The sequence below is a fragment of the Hemicordylus capensis genome, chromosome 3, assembly GCF_027244095.1.
Source record: "Hemicordylus capensis ecotype Gifberg chromosome 3, rHemCap1.1.pri, whole genome shotgun sequence".
Classification (NCBI taxonomy): domain Eukaryota; kingdom Metazoa; phylum Chordata; class Lepidosauria; order Squamata; family Cordylidae; genus Hemicordylus; species Hemicordylus capensis.
Window position 1 is genome coordinate 31034385 of NC_069659.1, and position 26968 is coordinate 31061352.

At 43.9% G+C, this 26968-nt stretch overlaps 1 protein-coding gene across 4 annotated transcripts in view; it reads right to left on the reverse strand.

Moving 5' to 3' along the window:
- Positions 1-10377, reverse strand: part of ALKBH8 (alkB homolog 8, tRNA methyltransferase) — an 88671-nt gene extending 78294 nt beyond the window's left edge. The window contains exons 1-3 of one of the 4 annotated variants that reach the window (XM_053311495.1): positions 10269-10377; positions 4610-4772; positions 1003-1243 (exon numbers count right to left, since the gene is read on the reverse strand). In XM_053311495.1, the coding sequence (XP_053167470.1) occupies positions 1003-1243; positions 4610-4744 (376 nt within the window). In that variant the 5' untranslated portion in view covers positions 4745-4772; positions 10269-10377. Of the gene's footprint in view, positions 1-1002; positions 1244-4609; positions 4773-9731; positions 9963-10268 lie in introns of those variants that run through there. The other 3 variants (XM_053311496.1, XM_053311494.1, XM_053311497.1) reach the window with 3 other exon arrangements.
- Positions 10378-26968: the final 16591 nt, after the last annotated feature.

The window sequence follows — 26968 nt, forward strand, 5'->3', positions numbered from 1 at the left end:
GCTGGTCTTGTGGTAGCAAGTATGACTTGTCCCCTTAGCTAAGCAGGGTCCACCCTGGTTACAAATAAATGGGAGACTAGAAGTGTGAACACTGGAAGATATTCTCCTCAGGGGATGGAGCCACTCTGGGAAGAGCATCAGGTTTCAAGTTCCCTCCCTGGCTTCTCCAAGATAGGGCTGAGAGAGATTCCTGCCTGCAACCTTGGAGAAGCCGCTGCCAGTCTGTGAAGACAATACTGAGCTAGATAGACTCAGCAACCTCCCCTTCCCCTGGATCCCCTCTGTGTCATGCAAAAATATGTCCCTGAGGGTTGTGTGACCCTTAGGGGTGTATTTTCAGATGGCACAGAGTGCTTCCTGAAGAAGAGAGCACCAAAATTTGCCCCCACTGCCAGTTAATTGAACTTTTCAGAAGCACCAGTGCTTCTCTCATTGCACCAGTGTTTCGTTAGTCAGGATGTCAGCCACTGATTCCAATGGAAGAGATGCAGCTTAATCAGCAGCAAGTTCCACTGAAATTAATGGGACTTTAAAAGTACTTCATTTGGGCGGCATTCTGCCTTCATTCTTTTAAAATCAATGCATAGGTTTTGTGGGAGATTTTCAACACAGTGTGGACTGCATCTCATAAGAGTAGATGGCAGCAGCCAAAGGGAAATGGCCACAGGAGAGCATGAATACAACAAATGTTTACATACCACATTTCAACAGAAGTTCCGAAAGTGGTTTGCATAGATATAAACAAGCAAATAAATAAAATGGCTCCCTGTCCCCAAAGGGCTCACAATCTTGAAAAAGAACATAAGACAGACACCAGCAACAGCCACTGGAGGGATGCTGTGCTGGGGATGGACAGGGCCAGTTGCTCTGCCCCTACTAAATAAAGAGAATCTCCACTTTAAAAAGACACCTCTTTGCTCAGTTCGCAGGGGAACAGCAGGCAAGCTCTGTTTACTTAGCTATTGGGCTGGGGGTGGGGAATAGCTGTATAACAGTGAATACCTTTTCCCACAAAGCTCAAATAGAGAACAACATTTTGGCTGCAGTCCTCCGACAGTATCTCTTTTCCATTGAGGGAGTCGTACGCGCGCTTGGAATCTTCTATGGTTCCATATCTCACAAATGAATAGGGCTTGTTGGGCGGCATTAAGAGAGCTTCCACCGGCCCACATTCCTCCACCACGCAGAGCAGCTGGCGCCTATTGACACCATTACCCAGACCTCCATTGGCAACAACCAGGCTCTAATTATGGAAAGGCAGAGGGAAGGAGGGAAGAGACACAGACAGGAGTAATCAGAACCAATTGGTTCATCTGAAAACAGCATCCCATAAACACAGCAGAACAATAAAGAGAAAATGAGGCGGTTATCCCCGAATAGCTATATGGTCAATTTCTCTGGAACATCTGAATGAAATGTATACATTTCAAATAGCCTGGAGTACTACATTTTTAAGAGAGGGGGGCGGAGTTCATTTTCATCTGCACAGCTCTAACATCGACAGGGAATCAACTCATAACAACCAGAGATGCAGAGCCAGAAGAGCCATTTGTGCCTGCCATTGACAAAGTGGAACTCTGCTGCATGTTATATTGTTGCCAGAAGCTGCCAGGGCTTGAATGTGGAATTCATGGCTTTGTGAATAGCTGCCCTGTGTGGTCAGCCAAATCTGGAGCACCTCCCTTAGCAGCAAAGGGTTCCCAGAGACTGGCCACTGACTCCCCTCAACAGGAAGGTTGCCTACAAAAGCTTCCTGTTGCCTATAAAATCTTCCTGCCAGGCCTCAGCAGGGTCTGTTCTAGGGCTGTGCATCAGACACTTCGATCCTGATGAATTTGCACCATCCCGCTAGCGCACCACAGTTCCCCACCATCTCCGCACAGCTCCCCACCCCACATTTCTGGTGCCGGGAGGTGGGTCATCTTCTACTAGATTCAGAGCCTGCAGGGACATCAGGAAGGCACACAGGGATATCAGGAAGCATACCCACCCCACCCCCCGCAGCACTTTTCCCATGGTGAAGATGCTGAGAACTACATTTCTACCTTCCTGGTGTCCCCACATGCCTTCCCAGCCAGCTTTGCAGGCTCCAGTTGCAGCAGAAGAGACTCCCTGACACCGAAATGTGAGGAACTGCTTGGAAATGGCCACAGTGGGAGAGGACACCTCCCCGCAACATCAGGGCGGGCACAGTGCTGCAAATTCATCAGAACTGGAACATCCAATGCACAGCCCTAGTCTGTTTTGCAGGCAGAAGGTCCCAGGCCCAATCCTTGGCATCTCCAGGTAGGGCTGGGAAAGACTCCTGCCTGAAACCTTGGGGAGCCACTGCCGGTCTGCATAGACAACACTGAGCTAGATGGACCAGTGGACTGATTCAGTATAATCAGCTGTCTATATATACACCCCTGGGCAAAGAGGCACCTTTTAATGTGATTCTCTTTATTTAGCAGGGGGAGAGTCACTGGCCCTATCCACCCCCAGCACAGTACCCCTCCAGTGACTGTTGCTGGTGTCTATCTTGTTTCTTTTTAGATTGTGAGCCCTTTGGGGACAGGGAGCCATTTTATTTATTTATTATTTCTCTATGTAAACCACCATGAGCCATTTCTGGAAGGGCAGTATTGAAATCGAATGAATGAATGAATGAATGGATAGATGATGATGATGATGATGAGGCTCAGCTTTGACAACTGTATAGCAGAACACCTCATACTGAGACACCATGAGAAAACCCAAAATATGACCTGGTCTACACGCTACAGTGCACCCCCCTCCCATGGCAACTTTCCCTTGGTATTATTTAGGGATGTGCACAATGTAGTGGGGCAGGGAGCAGTACCTTTAAGCGGGAGTAAAGCAGATCCTTACTTGCTCCTCCACCACCCTGCTGCTTTTCTAGGCACCGCACCGCTCATAAATCCACACGCAGCCATGGGGCTTCAACCAGCAGTCTGCGTGCAGGGGTGGGACACACATGGCCACCACATGCAGGCTGCTGGGTGGAGCCCCCTGGCCACACGCAGGCTGCTGGATGAAGGCCTGCAGCCATGCATGGACTTCTGAGCGGTGCAGCAAGGCACCTAGAAAAGCAGTGGGGCAGAGGAGGAGCAGGTAAATACTTGCTTTACTCATGCTTCAAGATCCGCTCCCTACTCCAACAAAATGATTCGGCAGGTGGTGCCGAATCGATTCGTGCACAACCTTAGTACTTGTCCGTGTTTAGGGAGGAGGAATTATCTAGATAAACTTTCCACCCTCTCGACCTAAATTATAGGCACGGGCATTTGCCTCAGAGTTGGGGGAGAAGGGACATATATTCACTCCACTCCTTCCTCTATCAGAGGGAGCAAAAAGCCTGAGCGCCTCTCCAGGAGTCCATCAGACCAACAAACCTCATCCCTCCTGCTCCTCTCATCTTCGGCAGCCCCTGCCTTAAATAAAGACCTAGATTTAGGACACTCCTCCCCACTTCCAGCTTGCTCCTCCTTCCCTGGCCAGGCAAGTAGATTGGCCAGCCAATCCCTGGCCTCCAAAGGGGACTTGTTCTCCAACTCCATCCCCTTCATTAGCGTTTCTGCACCTGCTTGCAGCTGTGGAGCTGATATCATTGCTATTCCCTCTCCACCATTTGGCTGCCTCTTGGGCTGCACCTGCCCATCCCCCAGCAGCTGTTGCCCGCCTCTCTGAGCCCCTCCTGACTTCTGAAAGGTAATTACTGGGGTTGTCCTGGCAAATGGAGCCCTCTGCTTCTCTCGGCACACTGCCATTTGACTGGGTAAATAACCCTGTCTCACGGAGGAGGGTAGGAAATCCCGACAGTACTATTTAGACCTCAAGGGAAGACCATGGTAAATTTCCAGGCCACAGGGAGGTGTACAGAGCAGGATATTAAAGATACTAAGGCTGAAACTAGTGATGCTGATAACAAAGTTCCTACCAAAAGTGGCAACCCAAGTAACATTCTCTATAGGGAGAAGACATCTCTTCTCCCTATAGCAGGGGTGCACAACATTGGCCCTCCAGCAGCTGTTGGACTACCATCCCATCATTCCTGACTATTGGCCACTGTGGTTGGAGATGATGGGAGCTGTAGCCCAACCACAGATGGAGGCAGTGTTCTCTCTAAGGTGTGTGCATGTGTGTGCGTTCACATATTTTTAATGTCCATTCAGTTAATTTTAGATCCTGCTCAGGTTGAATCAGGAAGGCCCCACTCTGAATGTATGTGTGCACACACTGCCTTGATACTGCCACCCAGAACAAAATTCATTCCGCACACAGCTGCAAAAAAATTAGAGAAAACATTGGATGGAGGACCACAGTTGTGCACCCCTTCCCCTATAATGTACAGCTAAGGAACCATTTACTATTACACCATCATGTTGGGAAGCCCCTCCCCATCCCCCAGTGGTAGCCAAAAAGTGGAGCAGAAGTAAGGAAAAGCACAGCACGATGATAATGCATCATGTTTTTCCTTAACAATGTGTTATGAGGAAGAGAAGGGAGCAGGCGCTTAATATCACTGCTTGTAGTTGCCTTTTAAAAAAAAGATTGTACTGCACAATCCACATTCAAACAAGCAGTAACAACCACATCTTCCAGTTACCTCAGTAGGGTATGATACACATTCAATACCCTCGTGCTTCAGTAGAGTATGTCGGGCCTTCATCTGCTTCTGCCGCAACTTCTTCTCTGTCTTACTGAGTTTCTGGCTCCGTTGACTATTGCAGTCTATTTCCATGTTGAAAATGACAAGTGAGGAGGTATCACTGGAAGAGAGACAGCATCACACTCAAAAGTCCGTAAACAAAAACCAAACAAAGTGGAGAGTGAGCCGATTAGAGATAAGTTTTTGTACCTCTCCTATAGCACTAGAATTCAGGGTCATCCAATAAAGATGGTTGGCGAGAGAGTCTGAACAGACAAAAGGAAGCACTTCTTCATACAGCACATAATTAATCAAGGGCAGGGATTCCCAACCTGTGGTACTCCAGAAGTTGCTAAACTACAACTCCCACCATCCCCAGCCACAATTGCAGCTGTGGATGGTGGGAGTTGTAGTTCAGCAACTTCTGGAGTACCACAGGTTGAGAACGTCTGATCAAAAGAATTGAAGAGATGGTGATGGCCACTAGCAGTTTTCCCTCTAAGGCGTGCACTCACACATTTTTTGATGCCCACTCAGTTACTTTTAGATCCCGCTCAGGCAGTATCAGGAAGGCCTCACTCTGAATACATGTGCACGCACACTGCCTTGATACTGTAGCCCAGAACAAAACTCATTCTGCACAGAGATGAAAAAAATTAGAGTGCACATTGGCCACTCGTCTGGATGGCTTTAGAAGGGGATTGCACAAATTCATGGGGCCAACTAGGATGGCATGTCCGTCATCCCTCCACATCATGACGGAGAAGAACATGTGCGCGCACACACTGCCTCATCCCCACCTAATTGTGTGGAGGGCAGAATAAGCCTATCAATGGCTATTAGACACAATGGTTGTAAGTTGTCTCCTTATGCCAGTTGCTGGGGAACACTGAAGGGAGACGGCTCTTTTCCTACTTGTCCCGCTTCTGTACCTCCCAGAGGCATCTGGCTGGTCACTGTGGGAAACAGGGTGTTCCACCAGATGGACCTCTAGTCGGATACAATAGGGTTCTTCTTACATTCCTATGTTCTTCACTTCTGAAGGCCATTTTCACTTCAAACCCAGTTAAATATTATCATCCACTTTCAGTGACTGGTCATTGTAAACCCACATTCTTGTTAAACAAGCTGAGCCAGCACAGAGCATCTGTGTGCTAGTACACTTGGCTCCCCCACCCCCTCAGTCAGCCTTCCCCACCCCAAAGACTTAGCGGGGCAAGCAGTTGCTTTCCCTCCTACTTGCCCATGCCTCCCCCCCCCACTCGCCACTCAGCCTTTTGCTCCCCCCTGCTCACCACTCAGACTTTCCCCACACACACTCACCCGTTGCTTCTCCCCCTGTTCAGCCCTCTGCCCCACCTCCCCGCCCGCCTTAAGCCACCCCATGGCGGCAGAGAGGATGGGTAACAACGGGTTGTGGCAGCAGTGGGGGCGAGGCTTTGGCGACAGCCGCAGCAGAGCTTTGACGGCAGCTGCAGCAGGGACGGGACTTGCCACGCATGACCTCTACGAAAACCATCGTGCCACACAAGATACTCTATGAAAACCATTCCACCTCCAAATGAGGGGAGACCGTGTTTATTCAGAAAATGGCACTGTGAGGAAGGTTAACCCCAGAATGTTTTAAGGGTAAAAGTAAAGTGTGCCATCAAGTCGGTGTCAGCTCCTGGAGACCACAGAGAATCTTGGCTCTCCAGGTGTGGTTGGACTACAACTCCCATCAATAAATTGTGGCTGGGGATGACAGAGTTGTAGTTCACAACAGCCAAAGAGCCAAGATGGCCAAACCCCTGTTCTAAGGGTTACTCGTAATGTATGTGAAACACTGTGAAACTTTGAAATGTGCAGAGTGCATTATTATTATTTAGAAGTTTTATGATAACATTACTTGACTTGGCTGCGGCTCAGGATTTAGCCAGAGCTGAGAGTGTTCTGGGATTCTGCAATTATACCATCCAAGAGCAAAACCGGGTATTAGATAGAGATCCCAACACTTGAGAATCTTTCTAGTCCTCAAGGTATTCTATTTATTTATTTTATTGTAGGGCCTTTCAAACTTGGGTTCCCAGACATTGTTCAACTACAACTCCCACCATCCCCAGCCACAATAGCCTTCATCCATTGTGGCTGGGGATTATGGGAGTTGTAGTCCAACAACATCCATGGACCCAGGTTTGAGAGCTTCTGCCTTTAGGCTTTTTAGGTCTTTGTACTGGTTTTAACTTATGTGTTATGGCACTCAAAGAGACCTTCAGCCTGAAGCAGTGGGGTAGTGCTTAGAGTATTGGACTAGGACAGGGGAGACCCATGTTCAAATCCTCATACAGCCATAAGACTCATTGGGTGACTCTGGGCCAGTCACTTTTCTCTCCGCCTAACTTAACTCACAAGGTTGTTGTGAGGATAAACATAACCATGTACACTCATTTTGGGCTCCATTCTGGGCAAAAAAAAGCAAGATAGAAATGAAAAAATTAAAATATATATATAAATAAAAAATAGCATGAATTAAGATTCTAATGGCAGACTTGAACATTTGTGAACAAAGCACATATAAATCTCAGGAGCTAGGATGGCAGCTGAGGAGGATCTCCAGGGCAAGGGGATTCATGACAATGCCTAGTTCTTTGCTTCGCCCCTCTCGACTGGCAGAAGCAGAATTATGCAAAATAAGCAAATACTATTTATTATTTATTATTTAACACATTTCTATACCGCCCAAAACTTACGTCTCTGGGCGGTTTACAACAAGATTAAAAAGTAAAACATTAATTAAAAACAAAAAAATTTAAAAGCAAGAAATTTAAAACACAATTTAAAATTTTAAAACAATATTCTAAAAACAACATTAAAACAATCAAAACATTAAAACAATCAAAACCAATATATTGGTTGCTGTAAAATCCAGCTTTTCTGGGAGCAGGATGTTGGCCCTCTTGGCACAGACTTCTGCTGATGTCATTTTAGAGCAATGTAAAGGCAGCCTTAAATTTAGTATCCATTGCATTTTATCTCTTTTAATGCATTCTTATCCATGCAATCCTTTTAAGGAAAAGAATGGGCTAGTGGTGTGACACAAGGCTAGAATAGCATATATGGTTACTGGTCTCAACACCTGACAAGAACATACACGGTCTTTTAGCTTATTTTCTGAAACAATGCCAGGTCTTCCCTGCCAAAATTATTACACAATCCTATTTACACTGTGATCTCAATAAGAGTTACTTGGGAGTAAGCCCATTGAACACAATGAGGCTTAACCCAAGCAAACATACATAGGTTTGAACTGCACATGACTCAAGTATTTTTAGGAGCTGGTCTCAGCTGTATTGGCAGACCATATACGACTGTGTCCCGTGTAACCAGCAGATGGTGCACTCGGCCCACTTATAATATTGAATACTTTCAGATCCATTTCTGCTCATTCCCAGTGTCCAAGATCATCGATGTAAGGCTTGGATTTGCCAACATCTTCATCCAGGTGAAAAAGTTCATACTTTCTGAAAACACCAGTGTCAGAAAGCTAAAAGACTTACTGGGCCAGTTCAGATGACATATGGAACCGCAGGTCCACTGGACCAGTGGTTCCGTACCTCCTGCTCTCTGATCTGAGTTCAGACCTACTGCAGTCAGCAAGACCGCAGAGAGGTGGGGGATCTGGCTGTCCAGGCTTCCTTCTTTCCTGAAGGATAGCCTGCACAGCCAACAGGAGCTTCCTCTATCAACTTTGGTTTGAGGAAACTGTAACTGCAACCCCTGGATTAGACATACCTCAGTCGCCACCGAAGCACAGTTTACGGCAGCTTAACTTAAAAGAAAACCGAAGGTAACAAATGGAGTTAGGGGAGGGAAACCACAAGTCCATTTTTTTTCTTTTAACTTCAGTTCCCCGGGTTCAGACGTTCAGTTAGCGAAACCAGTGAAGGACCTCTGGTTTCATATTTCATCTGAACCCGACCACTGCCACTTTTTACCTGGATGTAAGAAACTGCCTTCTACTGAGCCTACCACTAGGTCACTGACTAAATACCTGGCAGCAGTGCTCCAGGGTTTCAAACAGAGATATTCCTCAGTCCTTCCTGAAGATAACACAGATTGATCCTGGGACCTTCTGCATGCAAACCATGTCTTCTACCTCTGATGTACATAGGAAGCTGTTTTCTACTGAGTCAGCCCACTGAAGTCACTACTGCCTCCACTGAGTGGCAGGATTTCAGACAGGGGTCTTTCCCACCTGAAATCATCATGGACAGAACTTGGGACCTTCTGAATGTGGTATAGTGGTTAGAGTGCTGGACTAGGACCGGGGAGACCCGAGTTCAAATCCCCATTCAGCCATAATACTAGCTGGGTGACTCTGGGCCAGTCACTTCTCTCTCAGCCTAACCTACCTCACAGGGTTATGAAAGAGAAACTCAAGGATGTAGTACACTGCTCTGGGCTCCTTGGAGGAAGAGCGGGATAGAAATGTAAAAATAATAATTTTTACATCTAACAGCTCCCTATCATCACATGTGGCCAGGCAACCACATGCAAAGAAGTTTAGGATCCCCATAGCAGAGGGACTTCAGGCATATGCTAATTGTCATGGAGAAAAGTCACACCTGCTCTCATTCTCTCTTCTACTTAACCATTAAAAGCACAAGGGCTTTGTTCTCCCTTGCTTAGGGTCATAATCATATGCACACTGCCTTGGGAGCATCCCATTGAATTCAGCAGAGTTTTTATGCAACAACAGAATGAGTTAAGAGTGCCAGCCTGATATAATGGACTGTACTACTTCAGACTGTAGGTGGGAGACTTCATTTTAAAAAAAGTTTCCTAATATCAAAAATTATTTGCAAATAGAAAACCAGCACTGCAGGCAAAGAGCAATTAGAACCTTCCCCCCTGCTATGCTAGTTTCTATTTGCAAGGAGAGGATTTGTTTTGTTTTTTTGTTTAAGAGGGAAAATATTCAACATTGCAACCCACTGCCTTTAGCTTGCATTCCATCTCATTCACCTGCACGTGTAAAAAACTGCACCTACATATGGGCTGCTGAATCAACATATCTGATGACACACAAACTCAAAATTACCCAGACAATCCATAGATGACTGGTAATCTTCAGCAGCCTTTCAGGCCCTTTCCTTCCAAAATCTGCATCAACACCTGATTAGAGGTTGCGCTGCAGGGATACCGACTCCAATATTAACGAGTATGACGGGTTTTCTTCACACGTAATGGTTTGCAAAGCTGTCGGGCAAAATGTGTTCTGCTATGCGGAACTGACTTCCCGCCTCAGAATGCTATGAGGAGCACATTAAAAACAGGCATCTAAATGCTATGAGCACACTGAAAACAACGACTGCAAAACTAAAGTGGGGACGGGAAGCGTCTCAGGCTATAATTCTCAACGCACGAGTTGAGTTTGCAAAAATGAAACTAACAAAACCACCGCGGTCCTGGTGGGCTCAACGACAACGTGGACAGCCTCAAACCTGGTGTAAAGTCAAAGAAACAAATCGCCCCTCATTAGATTAGAATTTGGCTTCCCGGGCTAAACTGTTACTACATCTCAGCTATTTTATTTAGCAAGGCAGCATACAGCAGGGAAAGAACTAGCGTAGCTTACCTTACAGGAGGCAGCCATGCTAGGGGAGGGACCAAAAACCAACTACAACTCCCATCATGCCGCCAAACCTTCCACTATTAACCCTCTAGTGCCAGAAGTACGATCTGACGTCATAGCACGTTTTTAAGCGAGTCAAGTATTGGTGAAGTTATATTGCGCTTCAACGCAACACGTACACATCTTATTTTAGCTCAAAACTATAGTAACGGAAGCTGATTTGTTCTCCAAAGCATTGGGCGTGGTGGAGCGTGTGTGTCTTTTCAAACAGAAAACATGCTGTTATTACCTATTCTTCTTTTAATTTCTAGATTTTGTTTTATTGAAACTGATGCAGTATTTTGGACGTTCAGCCCAAGCCTATGTAGATTTACTCGGAAATTAAACTGTTATTAAAACTGTTTTAATAGTGTTAACATTGTTTTAAAATTTTAAATTGTAATGTTTTAACTTTTTTGTTGCCATTTATTTTAACTAATGTTTTAATTTTTCTTTTGTCCTTTATTTTGTTTTGTTGTAAGTTTGGGCGGTATAAAAATATGTTAAATAAATAAAGTCAACCCCACTGAGTTCAATGCAGTTTTTGATTGATTAAGTGCCATCAAGTTGGTGTCAACTCTTAGTGGCCACATATTTACTCCCAGATAAATCTGTGCGTGGGACTGTAGCTTTAAACTTAAGAGAACTTAGGGGGACAGCATGGTGTAGTGGTTAGAGTGCTGAACTAGGACCGGGGAGACCGGAGTTCAAATCCCCATTCAGCCATGAAACTAGCTGGGTGACTCTGGGCCAGTCACTTCTCTCTCAGCCTAACTTACTTCACAGGGTTGTTGTGAAAGAGAAACTCAAGTATGTAGTACACTGCTCTGGGCTCCTTGGAGGAAGAGTGGGATATAAATGTAAAAATAATAATAATAACAACTTTTCACATAAAATAAGCAAAGAAGGCAAAAGGGGAGGGAAAGTAATGAATTAAACTCCCAATAGCATTTATTTATTTATTTATTTATTTATTTATTTATTTAACATTAAATCCTTGCTAGGCTAGGCCTTGGGCCTAGCTTCACAATTGCTAATTGCAGCACAATTACTGGGCCTGGATACTGGCCCCCTCAAAAGCAAGGTATGGTCAGGGAGTGGACCCAACAGGCAAAAACCAGTGCAAATAAAGCTCTTTTCAGTGCTGTGGATAGAAATAGGAACGTTATCCATGAGTTAGCTCTGGCTCACTGAAATCAATGGGACTTAGTGTTAGATATGTTTGAATTGTGTAGTGAAACACACGATGGTGTGGGGGCAGAGCTATAATTGGGCGAATGGGTTCAAAGAACCCAAGCCACCCAGCTGCTGGGAACTGCCTGGCTTGCCCAGCCAACAACTAAGCTGGCGCCTGGCGGGGCTATGAGCATCAGAGAGTCGTGTGGGCCTTCCTGGTGCGGGCTCTACCCTTTGTATGTGATGTCACACATTGGGGGAGTGGCCAATGCAAGAAGGATAACTGGGGAGAACAGGAGCCTACTCTCCTTTAGCTACACACTGGCTATCTTTACATACTGTTTGTTGCTCAATTACAATGCTTTAAGAGCACTGTGTCTGCCTGGAATTATTATTTCTGTGTGAACACTACACTAGACCTTGCACTTAATAGTCCTTATCTTTGTTGCTGTAGTTACTAGCGTTTTATTTAACATACATTTCCATAATTTTGCATTCAAAATAATACAGTATACTAGAAAACAGCAACGTTACATTGATTTACCCTCACCCTTCCAACACCAATTATGCATCCAATATAACACCAATCATACATTCAGTGTATGCCACAGTTGTACACAAATATATAATCCGTATCAATGCAGCCCCCACAAAAAACACAATAATAAAATAAAACATTGGAAGAGGACAAGAAAATAAAAGAGAGATTTATCTTTGTCAGGAGTGTGCTCTTCAAATTACGATTGTAAGGACAGCTGCAGAATGTTTCATGGGCATCTTGTATGTGTGGCAGGAAAGGAGCTTTGACAAATACACACTGACCTAAATTCAAATTAGGTTTCTGCTTCCAGGCAGGATAGACCAATTCTCTGTAGTAAAACTCCACAGAGCCAGGAGCTCTTTTTCTTCAGGAAAATACACCGAGAAGCCCTCTACTGCATGTCAAATTGATTTTGCATCTGTGTAGTTCACAGATTTCCATATTGTGAGTGTTTCCTCTGAAGCTGTATATATTGCCAAGGGGATTGGGTTTTCTCAGTTAAAATATCCCAAATTTTGCAAGCAGAAATCCCCAACAGATGTGTCAAGAACAAATGGTAGAAATCTGGCATTACCTTGACCTTGTACTAATAACTCATGATGATCAAGTTTGTTCTAGCTAAAAAAATATGTTGCCCCTCCTAGTTTCTCAGGAGTCTTCAGATTTTGCTCCCCAGCATGAGAAACAGAGCCTTGATTACACGTTGAACGTATAAGTGCATTGCACCACGAGTAGGTGGTGACAGTGTGGTGTAGTGGTTAGAGTGCTAGACTAGTATTTGGGAGACAGACTTAGGGATGGGGTCATAGTTAGGGATGGGGCTTGGCTCAGTGGTAGAGCATCTGTTCTGTATGCAAAAGGTCCCAGGTTTAGTGTTCTCTGCAACAAGGATTCTCAAATATTGTCTACTATAGTTCCCATAATCCCCAACCAAAGGCCCATACCAACATGTAGGGATCTGCAAAACCAGTTCACAATCAAACTGGATCGATGCAAACCAGACCACTTCAAGCAGTTTGATCGCGAACCACTCATAACCACTTCGAGCTGGTTTATTGAACTGACCAGCCCAGCCAATCAGTTCAACCAAACCAGTTCACATACTCACAGTTCAGTCCAAATTTGGTTCAAATTAGGACCGAACCACTCCAGCCGGTCCGTGCACACCCCTACCAACATGTCCCTATTTTCCCATTCATCTGAATGGGAAAATAGGGACATGTTGGCAAATATGAAGGTAAATGCAGCTGAGGATGATGAGAGCTGTAGTCAACAACATCTGGGAATCCCTGTTATAGGGTACATGGCCTTATAACAATCCCTGGCATCTCCAGGTAGGACTAGGAAAGACCCTTTCCTGAAACCTTGGAAAACTGCTACCAGTCAGCATAGACTATGGCTGTACAACTTTGGTTCTTCAGATGTTATTGGACTGCAACTCAGACACAGTGACAAATAGCCAGGTTTTGTGGGAACCAGAGGCGTATCTAGGGAAATAGCGCCTAGGGCAAGCACTGAAATTGCGCCCCCTGTCCAAACATCTGATTCCCATCTTTCAGATAACTTTACCATAATATCAGCTCAAAAATACAAGTCAAGCTCGTTACTCTTTTAATATTTCAAAAACTATTTAGCAGTGGACATAGCCAGACCAAAAAATGCTGGAAAACTACAAATTTAAGTATGCTGGGGCTCATGAAATATCCAAAGACTATGTGGAGGTGTACTTGGAAAACTAAACAGAAGTGCCTGTCTAATTCTCTACTAGGCATTATAGCATCACTATTACATAAGTTTTAAAAATAAATGGAGAATTTGACTTTTCCCAGATACTCTGAAAATAATTAAAGGATATGCAGAGTAAACTGTCTCACTGCTTGGAATATATTCTAGTATTTCAGAAAGACAGTTAAAATGAGAGAAAGAGAGCAAGAAACTCCCAGAGGGCCTTAATACTAAGGATTTCACACTGATTCAAAGACAAACTCACCATTAATAGCCATATGATTAAGACATCACATTTAACTCACTTATCACAAGAAGCAAAATAAGAGCAAATGAATACAATCCACCTCATAAGCTTCAGCTCAGTATTCACAAGCCCTGATTCTCTGTACATAGTGCCAAACTGAATATGTGTACAGTGACTTATATTATATTAATTTAAAAAAATATATTATCCTGTAGCCCCTTTGGGGGGCTTCCTAAAGGCTGGGGGGGTCTGCAAAGGTTCCCCCCCACTGGACTCTGGGGCCTCACAGGGACCATTTGAGCATGTGTGGTGGCCATTTTTTTTAAAAAAAAAATTTTTTTAAAGGCTGTTGAAAACAAAATGGCCACCGCGCATGCTCAAATGGTGCCCCCCTTCAAGTGGCGCCCGGGGCAAATGCCCTGCCTGCCCCACCCTAGATACGCCCCTGGTGGGAGCTGTAGTCCAACATCTGCAGGAAGGCCAAGGTTGTGCAGCCCTGGCGTAGCTAGATGGCTCAGCAGTCTGACTCTGTATAAGGCAGTTTCCTATCAATCAATCAATCACCTTTACTATGGTCCAAGGCCAGCATAAGATAGTACAGTAGAGCATGATTAAATGCAATTATGAAACAACTTGGGCATAAGAAAAATTATGAAGTCATGTTACATTAATGTTGTTTTTAGAATATTGTTTTTTAAAAATTTAAATTGTGGTTTTTTAAAATTCTTGTTTTGTTTTTAACTAATGTTTTACCTTTGTTTTTATCTTGTTGTAAACCACCCAGAGACGTAAAATTGGGCAGTATAAAAATATGTTAAAATAAATACATAAATTAATTAATACATTAAAATTACTATTAACTATAATTGCTGCATGATAAGTACTATAGATATTCTATAGAGACTTGTGTTTTGGGCAGTATACAAATATGTTAAATAAATAAATAGAATAAAAAATGAATATTATATAAAATTGCTAGAAAATATTAATATTTAATATAAACCCAAATTACTAAAAAAAAAAGCTAATCTAAAATTGTAAATAAACTTATAAGACTACTACTAAGCTCCGATATAGTATTATAAAATCAGAATAAGACGCTACATATGGAACCATACAACTATATTACTTAAACATTATTACTCTAATATTAAAAGCTATTATATGATATGATACTTTAAAACTGCTACCCTTGCAGGGAGCTATGAGATTATTAAAATTCTAATATATATAATGAAAAAAGCGGTGACTAGAACAGAGTGTATGTGATAGGAGTGCTAGAAAATAATGGCATAGATTGCAGTTAAAAACTATGCAGAGCTGATGTGAGGGAAAGGCTTGGCTGTCATGCTCCGACGGATCTTACACGCTGCCACGCAGAACTTGGCAATATTAAACATGAAGGCCAGGACTATCTGAAAGCAGCAACCAGGTATAGATATGGTTTGGGCAGCCAGGCTACTTGTGAAGCAGTGGAGAAATAAGCTTGGCCCGAGTGTCTCTGTAAAAGGGACAGAGGAGAAGTCCCTCCTCTCCTCCCTGTAACTTCTTGTTTTGGTCTTACTGGCTGGAACAGCTGCTACGCAAGGTGCTCCAGCCAATATGTTTCCTAAGGGGCTCCTCAGGGGCGTATCTATGGTAGGGCAGGCAGGGCACATGCCCTGGGCACCACTTGAAGGGGGCGCCATTTTTTACAATTAACATTTTTTAAATGGCCGCCAAAAACAAAATGGCCACTGCGCATGCTCAAATGGCCTCTGAGAGGCCCTAGGCCATGTCAGGCCTCGCAGAGGCCATTTGAGCATGCACAGTAGACATTTTGTTTTCGGCAGCCACTTTAAAAATATATATTATTTTTAAAAATGGCCACCGCACATGCTCAAATGGTCCCTGTGAGGCCCTAGGCCTTACAAGGCCTCACAGAGGCCATTTGAGCATGCTTGGCAGCCTCCAAAATGGCCACAACACTGATCTTTGTAGGCCCGAACAGGCCCGAAAATCAGCCCGGGACGGGCTGCAGCAGTGAATTAAGAAGCTGGTGGGGGGAGGCGGGATCTTTGCAGACCACCCCCCACAGGCTTTAGGAAGCCCTTGTAGGGGCTACAAGTAAAAAAAAAATTAAAAAAAATTATAGATAGATAGATATAGATATAGATATAGATATAGATATAGATATAGATATAGATATAGATATATGAAATGTAAGTCACTGTACACATATTCAGTTTGGCACTATGTACAGAGAATCAGGGCTTGTAAATACTGAGCTGAAGCTTATGAGCTAGGATTGTATTCATTTGTTCTTACTTTGCTTCTTGTGATTAGTGAGTTAAATGTGATGTCTTAATAATATGGCTATTAATTGTGAGTTTGTTTTTGAATCAGTGTGAAATCCTTAGTATTAAGGCCCTCTGGGAGTTTCTTGCTCTCTTTCTCTCATTTTAACTGTCTTTCTGAAATACTAGAATATATTCCAAGCAGTGACATTGTTTACTCTGCATATCCTTTAATTATTTTCAGAGTATCTGGGAAAAGTCAAATTCTCCATTTATTTTTAAAACTTATGTAATAGTGATGCTACAATGCATAGTAGAGAATTAGACAGGCACTTCTGTTTAGTTTTCCAAGTACACCTCCACATAGTCTTTGGGTATTTCATGAGCCCCAGCATACTGAAATTTGTAGTTTTCCAGCATTTTTTTGGACTGACTACATCCACTGCTAAATAGTTTTTGAAATATTAAAAGAGTAACGAGCTTGACTTGTATTTTTGAGCTGATATTATGGTAAAGTTATCTGAAAGATGGGTGTCAGGTGTTTGGACAGGGGGCGCAATTTCAGTGCTTGCCCTAGGCACTATTTTCCCTAGATACGCCTCCTGGCACCACCCCCAGGAAGAACTTAAAAATGGGTTAAAATACACTTCCTGGTGGCTTTAGGGAGCGTATTTTTCCCCTTCTTCCTGGGGGCAGTGCCAGGAGGAGCCACCTAGGAATCAGATTGGCTGGAGCAGCTTGAGTAGGTGCAGGGAGGGAGAGAGGGGCTTGAGGAATTCCCCTGCCCTCGAGGATTCCCTGGCTGCTGGCAAGTCTGGTATTTCACTATCTTGTTTGTTTAGTGGGTGGGGCCATGTGATCCCTCTTTCTGCCTTTTGCCCTTCCTTTCTGCTTTTTGCCTGCTCTGCTCCCTGCTTTCTGTCCTGGATTTTTTGTTTTGTTTTGTTGAGTTTTTTTCCCTTTCTCTCTTCTTCACCCCTACCCCACAAAGCTTTTCTGTTTTCTACTTTTGCCCGTTTTTCTGCTCCCCCGCCTTTCTGTTTTCCTCAATGCTTGGGTAAATACCCAAGCCTGCTGGCATGGAGGAAGGAGGGGTAGGCTTCTGCCTCTGTGAACAGGTTATCCCCTGCTCCTCCTACTCCAAAGCCCACCAGCCGCTACTGCTCCCCAGTGCCACGGGGCAAAGCCTTTTGCCATTGGGATCTTTCTGTATTTGCCTTCCAGTACAGCAGCGAGGAGGGCATGGCAGCGGCCGATGGTAAAAATCCTTCTGTGGCTTGCGGTTTCTAACTGTGGCAGGTATGTGGCAGGGGAGGCAAAGTATCTGGAGCTTTCCAAGGATAGGAAGGCTGGAACCCTACCTAGGTCAGCTGGGCGCTCAATGTCTATTATCCTCTGTTTGATGGCTGTTTTTGCCTGATCATGGCCCATAGCAAGTAGGAGAGGGTGAGAAAAGCCGAGGAGCGGCAGTTTAGACCACACGGCCCTTTTCCAAGAAGATTTAAAACTGGCCTGTAAGTTCAGAGGGGCCAAACCCCAAGGGTTGAAGGATAGTTTAAGCCAGAAGTTAAAAATGGACAGCCACACTCTGGCCTCAACCTTAATCATGCCCGTTTCCAAATGTAGGGCAGCATTTGAAACACAACAAGGGACTTGAAGGGTTGCTCTTAGGAATTTGGACTGCACCCGCTCCAAAGGGGCAAGATTGGAGGGGGAGGGTGCCCAGAATGGGCCCCATAAAGGAGTTGTGCCAGCATCTTCGCCTCAAATAATTTGAGCGTGGCATGTATGTATTGTCCCCCTCTGGTCTGTAGGTATTTTAGTATGGCAGTGGAAGGCCTCTGTGCAATGAAGGTGACATGGTCACAGTGGCCTTTCGAGCTGGAGGCATGCAGGACCACTCCCAGGTATTTGAAACAGGTGACCTGGGGAACCTAGTTTCAGAACCCCTGATAAACTAGGCTTCCCCAGAACCTCTGCAGTTTCCTATGTTTCTGTGACTTAGGTTCAAATACCCACTTGGGCATGAAGCTCACTACATGACCTTGGACCAGTCAGTTTTTCTCAGCCTTCCCTGCCTCACAGGATTGTTAGGAGGATAAAATAGGTAGAGTAGAACCATGTATACTACCCTGAACTCTAAGAAGAAAGGGCAGAATAACAAAATGCAATAAATACATAGTTCCTGCATTGAATGCTACTATCTGTCTTGTATCACTTCAAACACCTGCAAAACTTGCTTGCCTTGAGGCAATTGTGGGACATGTTCACATTTTATGTGATTTGATGAAGGAAGCTTTTTCCAGATGATTTTTTTAAAAATAGATTTTATTAGTTTTCAAAATACAAAGATATAAAAATAAGAGAAAAGAAAATAATAATAATAATATAAGATAAAAAGAACAGGATGCATCTCCAAACTTACAATATCCATGAATAAAAACAGTTTTACAAACTTATTTTGCAAACTTAATATCCACGAATAAAGTACAATCTTATCATCAGAGTTATCTGATCCGACCAAACATCCTTTAAGTAAAGTCCAGAGGAAAGGGTATGATAACAGAAAAGTGGCTATGTCAATTATGAGCTTCAAATTTAATCTGAATCTCACTGGATTATATATCGTTCGGGTGTACAGCATATTACCCACCAAAAAGTATTGAATGATTGCTTCAGGGCAAACTGAAGAAGAAGAAAAAGATAAAGGAAAGTAGTGGAGTAAAGTAATCTGTAATTAAATACAGTTTTTCTCTGCTTTGAGTTTGTGAGAGAAGCAGCTATAAAACAGGATGCTGATGTGAGGAGCCATTGTGGTGTATGGATGGAGAGAGTAGGGGCAAGAAGAAACTGGGTTTGAATCTCCACTCAGTCATGAAGCCCACTGGATGACCTTGGGCCAGTCACTCAGTGGCAGTTCAAGGCCTTTGAGTACCTGAGGCAGGGTGCCAAAAATCTACCCCCCTGGTGTGCACCCTCCTTGCACCTTCTTCCCCTCTCAGGGGCAGGAGGAACCCTTGCCAACTTGCTGGTGCCCCAATAATTTGCTGCCTTAGGTAACAACCTTACCTTGCCTCATGGAAGGATCGCCCTGTAGGCATCAGTTCTCAGTCTCTCCCCCTAACCTATTTTACAGGACTGTTAAGGGGATAAGATGGAGTGAGGGTGAACCTTGTATGCAGGGAGAGGGCTGTAGCTTAGCAGAAGAGCATCTGCTTCACATTCAGAAGGTCCCAGGTTCAAACCTGAGTGTTTCCAGGTAGGCCTGGAAAATATCCTTTTGATACCCTGGAGGGCTACTACCAGTAAAAGCAGACAATACTGCTGGTCTGAATGGGGATAAGGCAGCTTCCAATGTAACCTATGCTGTCCTGATCTCCTTGGAGGAAGGGCAGTATAAATAAGTAACAGCTTATCCTGTTCACACTGCAGAGGATGGTATTGCACCCTAAAGGGACATAAATGATTAAAAAAAAATATTGCTTGCTGAGTGTACCTAGCATGAGAATCACTGTCTAAGTCTGCATAGCTTTCCAACTGGCCACCAAATCCTAACATTTTCTGACAGAACTGGGTTTTGCCAGGCTGACTGAAGAGCAGAAGAGGATACCATGATATTAATTTAAAATCCAAGAGATTCTATAAAACATTAGTAGCCTCATCTCTCACCGCAGAACAGATCTCAAGAGTGAAAGGAGGGATCTTTGTAGTATCTGTTAAAAGCCTTTAAAAAGTTCTAACCTGTAAAATAATTCTCTTTGAAGAAGTGAAGTGATTGGCAACCTTTCATGTGCCAAAAAAAAGTGTTTCCCAACAGTATATTAAAATTTTTTTGGAAGTACGTATTCTGCATGTGGAATGTACCTCTGGGCAGACATGCATAAGATCAGGTAATATGTTGATTGCAACTAAAGAAAATGCTTATGAGACCAAATTTTAGAGTATTGGACTAATGGAATGAGAACCAGGTTAAGAAATGCAAAGAGAGTTGGAAATACCCATGGACTAAACAAAAATACAATTAAGTGTATTAAATAAAATTAAGTGGATTATAGAAATTATATTAAGATATAATATGCAACTGGATTCGCTGCTATTTCTTCTGATATATGTTAATGATGATACTTTATCTTCTAAATAATTGATGTCCCTCATACAGTCACTGCTGTGAGAATTTTCTGTGCTAAATATTGCAGACAATTTAAAATACTAACTAATTAGGAATGGCTGGATCAGGTGCAGGACTATGCCTCAACAGCAACATTAGCAAACTATATTTATGTAAGAGAACAGAGATGGCAACCAGATACATTATGGATGTGGGACATTTTATTAATTTTTGTAAAGTTAGTCAATTATATACAAACAAGCCAGTGTGCTTCAGATTGACTTGATGCAATATGAGAAATAGATAGTCATGGAAGAAGAAGATTCAAGAGCATTCCTTTTCTATGGCCAAGTTGCACATAAGTTAATGGTATTTTCATCAGTTCTGGTTCATGACCATAGCAAAGTGGTCATCTGGGCTTTCTAGTATGAGTTCACACAGCAGTCTAGCATGCCAGGAGAGACTGGACTGAGTTACAATGCAGTGAATTGTTATTTGCTCCTGTGAGGAAGAACTTAACCACTTCATCAAGGGCACCCCAGAATTTGGATTCAAAAGAATGCAAGCACTTTCTTTCTGGTTTAAATAATCTAATCTCATACTCTTGTCTCCCACAGTAGCTAGCCAGACCAGGGCGCTTTCCAGATTATAGGCTACAACAGGGGTAAAATGCTTCGGCTTGGCAGGATCATACCGAAAATTATCCCCGGAATCTCATACTCCTACAACGGGAGACTACAGCTATTTTTCTGCAACGGACTTCCAACGTTACAGCACTATAACACAAAGATAAAATCCGAAATAAGGCATTGGAAATGTGAACAGCACCTTGCTGTCAGCGCAGGGACTGCGGTGTCACAACACAGGAAGTACAGAAGCACACTTAGCAGATCCGTAGTGACACTGTTGTAGGGTTTAATCTGGAAAGTGGCCAGATGTCCCTGAAAAAGTCACCAAAGGGCATGTGCTGGACCAGGACAGCAAACTTTGACCCTCCAGCTGGTTTTGGACAACTCCTCCCAGCATCCCTAGCCACTGTGGCCAGTCATCAGGGATGATGGGAGTTGTTAGTCCAACATCTGCAGGAGGGCCGCCAAAGCTGTCAGCCCTGTGCTAGAAAGTGACCCTCCAGTTTGTTTCCAACATCTGACAATCAGAGACATGCCACTTGTGAATATCAAGGTTTTATTTTTAATTGCCATGGCCAGTAGCAGTTGACAGATTTTTCTTCCTTGCATCTGTCTAGTCCAGGGATTCCCAAACTTCAGCCTTTGCAACTGAGGATGGAGTTGTAGACCAACAATGTAGGAGTTGTAGACCAACAATGTCGATGAACACAAGACTGGGAAGTTGAGACCCCATGGCCTAGTCTTCTTTTAGAGCCATTTAGGCAAATACTTTTCTGTGTACCACATCTTGGACTGAGCGTGGAAAAACAGGTTCAACAGCTAACCTGGGGTTTTGTGTTTTGAAGAGAGAAGGTACTTGGCCTGATTTGGTTTGAGTTTGAACAGGTGGCCTGGTTTGGTTTGAGTTTGAACAGGACTGGAACTGGACTGGGCCAAATCATTTTGGCACACACACCCCAACCCCCCTCGGTTATGTTCAGTTCAGGGAGGGGGGCTTCGCAATCTTTTTAAAAAATCTATTGTACTTACCCCCTCCAGGGGGCTTCTCCAAGTCCTCAGAGGGGTCTCCGGAGGTTCCCCCTCCCCCTGCCAGCCTCCATTATGTTTCAAATCACCCTGTTCAGGCGGTCTTTGGCCCGTTCCGGGCCTCACCCCCATGGCAGCAGCCATTTTGGAGACTGCCGCACATGCCCAATGGGCCTCTGCATGGCTGGGTCATGACCGATGCCACGCAGAGGCCCATTGGGCATGTGTGGTGGCCTCCAAAATACCTGCCACCATGGGGTGTGAGGCCCAGAATGAGCCAAAGACCACCCTAACAGGGTGATTTAAAACATTATGGAGGCCAGCAGGGTGGGGGAACCTCCTTGGAGAAGCCCCCTGGAGGGGATAAGTACAAAAAAGTTCTTAATTTTTTTGCAATTGCTGGTGGGGCGGCGGGGGGAGGTTCAGTCCAGTACTGAATGGGGGTTTAAGTTCAATACTGGACCCTCAAACCAAACAGGTTTGACATTGAACCTGCTCAACATCGAACCTGTTCGCACATCCCTAAGAGAAGGTGGGGTGACAGTGTCATAACAGCTTTTGGTGTGCATACTAATTTATTTTGCCCACCAATAAGAGCTAAAACTAAATGTCATACAATTTTTTTTGGGGGGGGGCATACTTCCCTTAAAAAAAACAAACCCAAGCCCTATTTGTAGATAACTAGGACATTAAGGGGAAAAGTCAAGCACAACCCTCTCACTCAAGTGGCACATATAACATGCTGAGAGCTTTTTATGTGGATAAGCATTCAAAAACCTGGCCGCCCACCCCTGCAACCTGAAGTGCAAGAACCTGATCTAGCAGGGCTGTTCTTATGTTTTTAAGTGTACAATCAATCAATCAATCAATCAATGCTTTATGTATTGGCTTTCCCATAACAGTTGTTCTCTGGGTGACTTACAAAGTAAAACAATAAAACGTCCACCCATCTCCAAATGGGTGGGTATATGCGCTGTATCTTTAGTGCACCTGCATGTAAATGAGTCCACAGTACTAAGGCACTATGCAGTGTGTGTAGCATGGAACTGGTGAAATCCAGTCTGCAGGAACTTGCAACAGCAGGTGGAGGTTTGGGCAGTAATCCCCAGTGTGAGAATTGGTTGTTACAAGTGTATCCCTATTTTCTTTTGCCAAATGTTGGAGGGTGTGGGCTTGGCTCATCCATTCTGGTAATCTGTGAGGTTAACCTTTTGGGTTAATCCAATCTTTTGGGTTAATCCAGTCCTTGACCCAGGCCAGTTTTTGAACGGGGCTTTAGTTACTTGTATTCCAGTCCTGGAGTAGAGGCGAAGCTAACAAGCAGCCAGCAGCAAGAGCACTGAAAAGCCGTCTGCACTTGCCTCTCTGTACATAATATTATTATTTTATTATTATTATTATTTATTTGATTTGATTTGATTTCTGTATCGCCTTTCCAAAATGGCTCAGGGCGGTTTACATCAAAACAAAACAATTAAAATCAATTAATAGTTAAATATCTGTCTCATTAAACTATTAATATTCCTAATTCCACTCCACGGCCTTGTCCTTGCAAACCACAACTCTTTCCCTTGGATTCTACAATCTGGAGTAATATGTTCTGCACACACTTTATTACCTACTTTTCATTTGTGACCTGCTTGTAGTCAGAACTGTATGCCATACCTCCAAGCTGTTTGGCCACGCTCCCTACACATTCACAGGCATGTCCCTATTTTCATCAGTGAAATGCTGGATGATATAGCATCAGCATTCAATTAATGAGCACTGGCTGCCTGGTAGCAAATGTTGTCCTTGAGCCTACATCTGAAACTCCAGTATTTCTGAGGCGATGACACAACAGACCAACTAACCTCCAGCAGTCAGGCATGGCATGCCACCAGCACGAGGGGCTTAACAAACCTGTGGGGGTTTTGCTTCCTGTAACGGAGTGCACAGTCAAGGCCTTTCAGGGTTGCAGCTCTGACTGAAGCTATTCCTGGAAGTGTTTCCCCAATATTTTTTCACAATAGCAAACCATTAAGATATCCAGGATTGCTTTCAATAGTCCTAAGGTTTGCAGCCCTCCAGGGCTGGCCTAGAATCTCCTAGAATTGTCATCAATCTCCAGGTGACTCTTGAAAGCAACCTGGAGATTTTAATGGCTTGATAAAATGAAAAATTGTTGCAGGGGGCAGGGGATATATCCAGGAATAGCTTCAGCCATGACAACCCCAGTAGTTACCTGGAGAATGATGCCAAGTTCTGGAGACTTATGCCAATCCTAGAGGGTTGGAAACTGTAAGGCTGTAAGGTGTGGTGTTTGGGAATAATCCATTCCTTGATCCAGGCCAGCTTTTGAATGGTGCTTTAGTTACTTTTATTCCAGTCCTGCAGTAGAGGTGGGACTAACAAACAGCCAGGAGCAAGAGCACTGAAAGCAGACTGCACTTGCCTCTCTGTAAATAATTTCGGTCTCATTAAACTGTCAATATTCCTGATTTTATTCCACTGTCTTGTCTTTGCCTACCACAACTCTCTCCTGGATTCTATATAAGGCTCCTGACATGTCACAAGGTACAGTTGGTGGGCTGTGATCGACTTGTGATTCCCAAGTTATGCAGCAGGTCCAGTGGTGCAAATACGGTGCATACACTTTTAAAGCCTAGATCTAAGTTTACAAGATGTCATTGCTGAAACATCCCACTTTAAGGAGACAAGTGTTAGACTTTTTGATGCCGCTGAGGAAGGCCCTTTGGGGTTGAAACATGTTTGGCTTCTTCTTTTGTTCTTCAGGATCTTCCCCTTTTGGAAGTTAATATGTGTTTTGATTGAATTTTCAAGGGCTTTTGCATCATTTTTTGGATTATTATCTTTACTTTTTCCTTTTGGCAGCATTTGTTCCTAGTCACATGGACTTGATCATGATCCCTTAGGTTATTTTCAACAGGGTTTATTTATATTGGTCATAATTGTTGTAGTTAATTTGTTTGTAGTAATTACTGTACTTTTCAAACATTCCTTTTTTTGTATTGCTTTCATTTTTCAATACATTCTATTTTTCTTTTAAAAATTTAGGAACTGTTTGTTTTGGCTTCTTTCATACTATTCTGTTTTGTTTTGGGGGCAGGAATCCATTTCACTTATTTCCTACTCCTCCCCCCCCCCATTTCCCCAGAATAATCAATCAGCTGATTTTAAAAACATAATTATTTTAATACAGGTGCAGTTATAAAAACTGCAAGCACCATCTTAAGAGGTATTTTCTCCTGTGGGGAAGCTAACAGGGAATTCCTCTTCTGAAGAGAATGCCTTCTGCGTCACAAACACACACATCACCTAAAAGAAAAGGCACATTTTTCATTAAACCATTGTATAAATAAATGCAGATATAATCATTATTAATTGGTTAATCAACACATGTATACTCATGGGTCAAATGGGCCATAAGCCAGAATTTGGCTTTTTAAAAGCCAAATCTGGCCACCTAGACACACAGTATAATCCTATACATGCTTACTCAGCAGGAAGTTCCACTATGCTCAGTAGGGCTTACTCCTGGGTAATCATGCATAGGGTTGCAGCCTAAAACTCATATGATTAACTGTACTGCAGTGCACACACTGCTGGGAGAAAGTCCCATTGGACATAGTGGGCTTGATTTATCAGTAAATATGCATAGGATTGGGCTGCAACTTTTTAAATCCAGCAAGAGCCTCACTTTAAACCTGAGGTGGTTCTGGAGAGGAGTTTATATATTTCACAGGAATAATTGTGAGTTCTCCCTTGTCCTTTCAAAAGGACATAAGTGAGTTAAAGACACTTTAACATGCTGAGTATGTTGAAATCCTAATTGCTGTTCATGCCTATGGCATAGCTCCCATTGATTTAAGCAGGGTCAGCATTGTATCTTCTGGCTTCTGTCCAGAAAGGCATTTAAGTCTTTTACTAATCTCTGGTTAACCAGTCCTGTGGATAGCAGGCTTGGGTGCCCTAGTCCTTGAACTGCTTCACTAGTATAAGTCTGACTGAAGCCAGTGTGAGGTCTGCATTGCTGGAGTTCTAAGAGGATTGGACTGTTCCTGGTTAAACGCTGGAGATAAAAGCATCACCATGTTTTGTTGATTCAGAAGACAAACGCTAGCTCTGGAGTTGCCCAATAAAAGGGAGGATGAGACTCAGCTGTGCTTTGAGCAAGTGGAAAATTTGTGGCAGGCCCTCTAGGGTAGGGATGTGCACAAACCAGTTTGGAGGCCTTTTTACAAACCTCCGAACCGGTTTGAAGATCCGGCAATCCAGCCGGTTCAACGGCAAGGGGGTTACCTTTAAGGAGTAGGGAGGGTGCTCTTCCCCCCGCCCCGCCGTCTTTCCCCCACCAGCACGCTGTGCTTAAAAATGGTCCCACCGGGCGGCATTGTACCTCCTTACTGTCCTGATGTGCGTTGGACTGGAAGTGCCCGGTGCACATGTGCACATCGTGCACGCATGCACATACATACACATGCAGCAAAGAGGTACGCTGACGCCCTGTGAGATCATTTTTAAGCACAGCACTAGTGGGGGAAATGCGGTGGGGAGGAGAGCACCCTCCCTGCTTCTTAAAGGTAATCCTCCTCCTGCCTTCAAACTGGTCATCACCGGTTCCATGCACATCCCTACTCTGGGGCCTTATTGGAGCTGGCAAGCTGCTGGTCTAAATAGAACCTCCATGTTCAGAGGCAGTAATACCTCTGGAGACAAATGCCTGGGGAAGTCTAGTGTCTTAATGCACTGCTTGTAAGTAGTGCTGGAAATTCAAAGAGTATTTTAGGGTCCCATGGAAGTTTTACGCACAGCAGTTTTACCGCAAGGTTTTTGCTTTTAGCTCGCATCTCCTCCGGAATGGAGGGTGCAAGAACACATATCGGCCAGATTTCCCCCAAAGTCCCTGCGAGTTATTGGGGAGCAGTCTTCACGT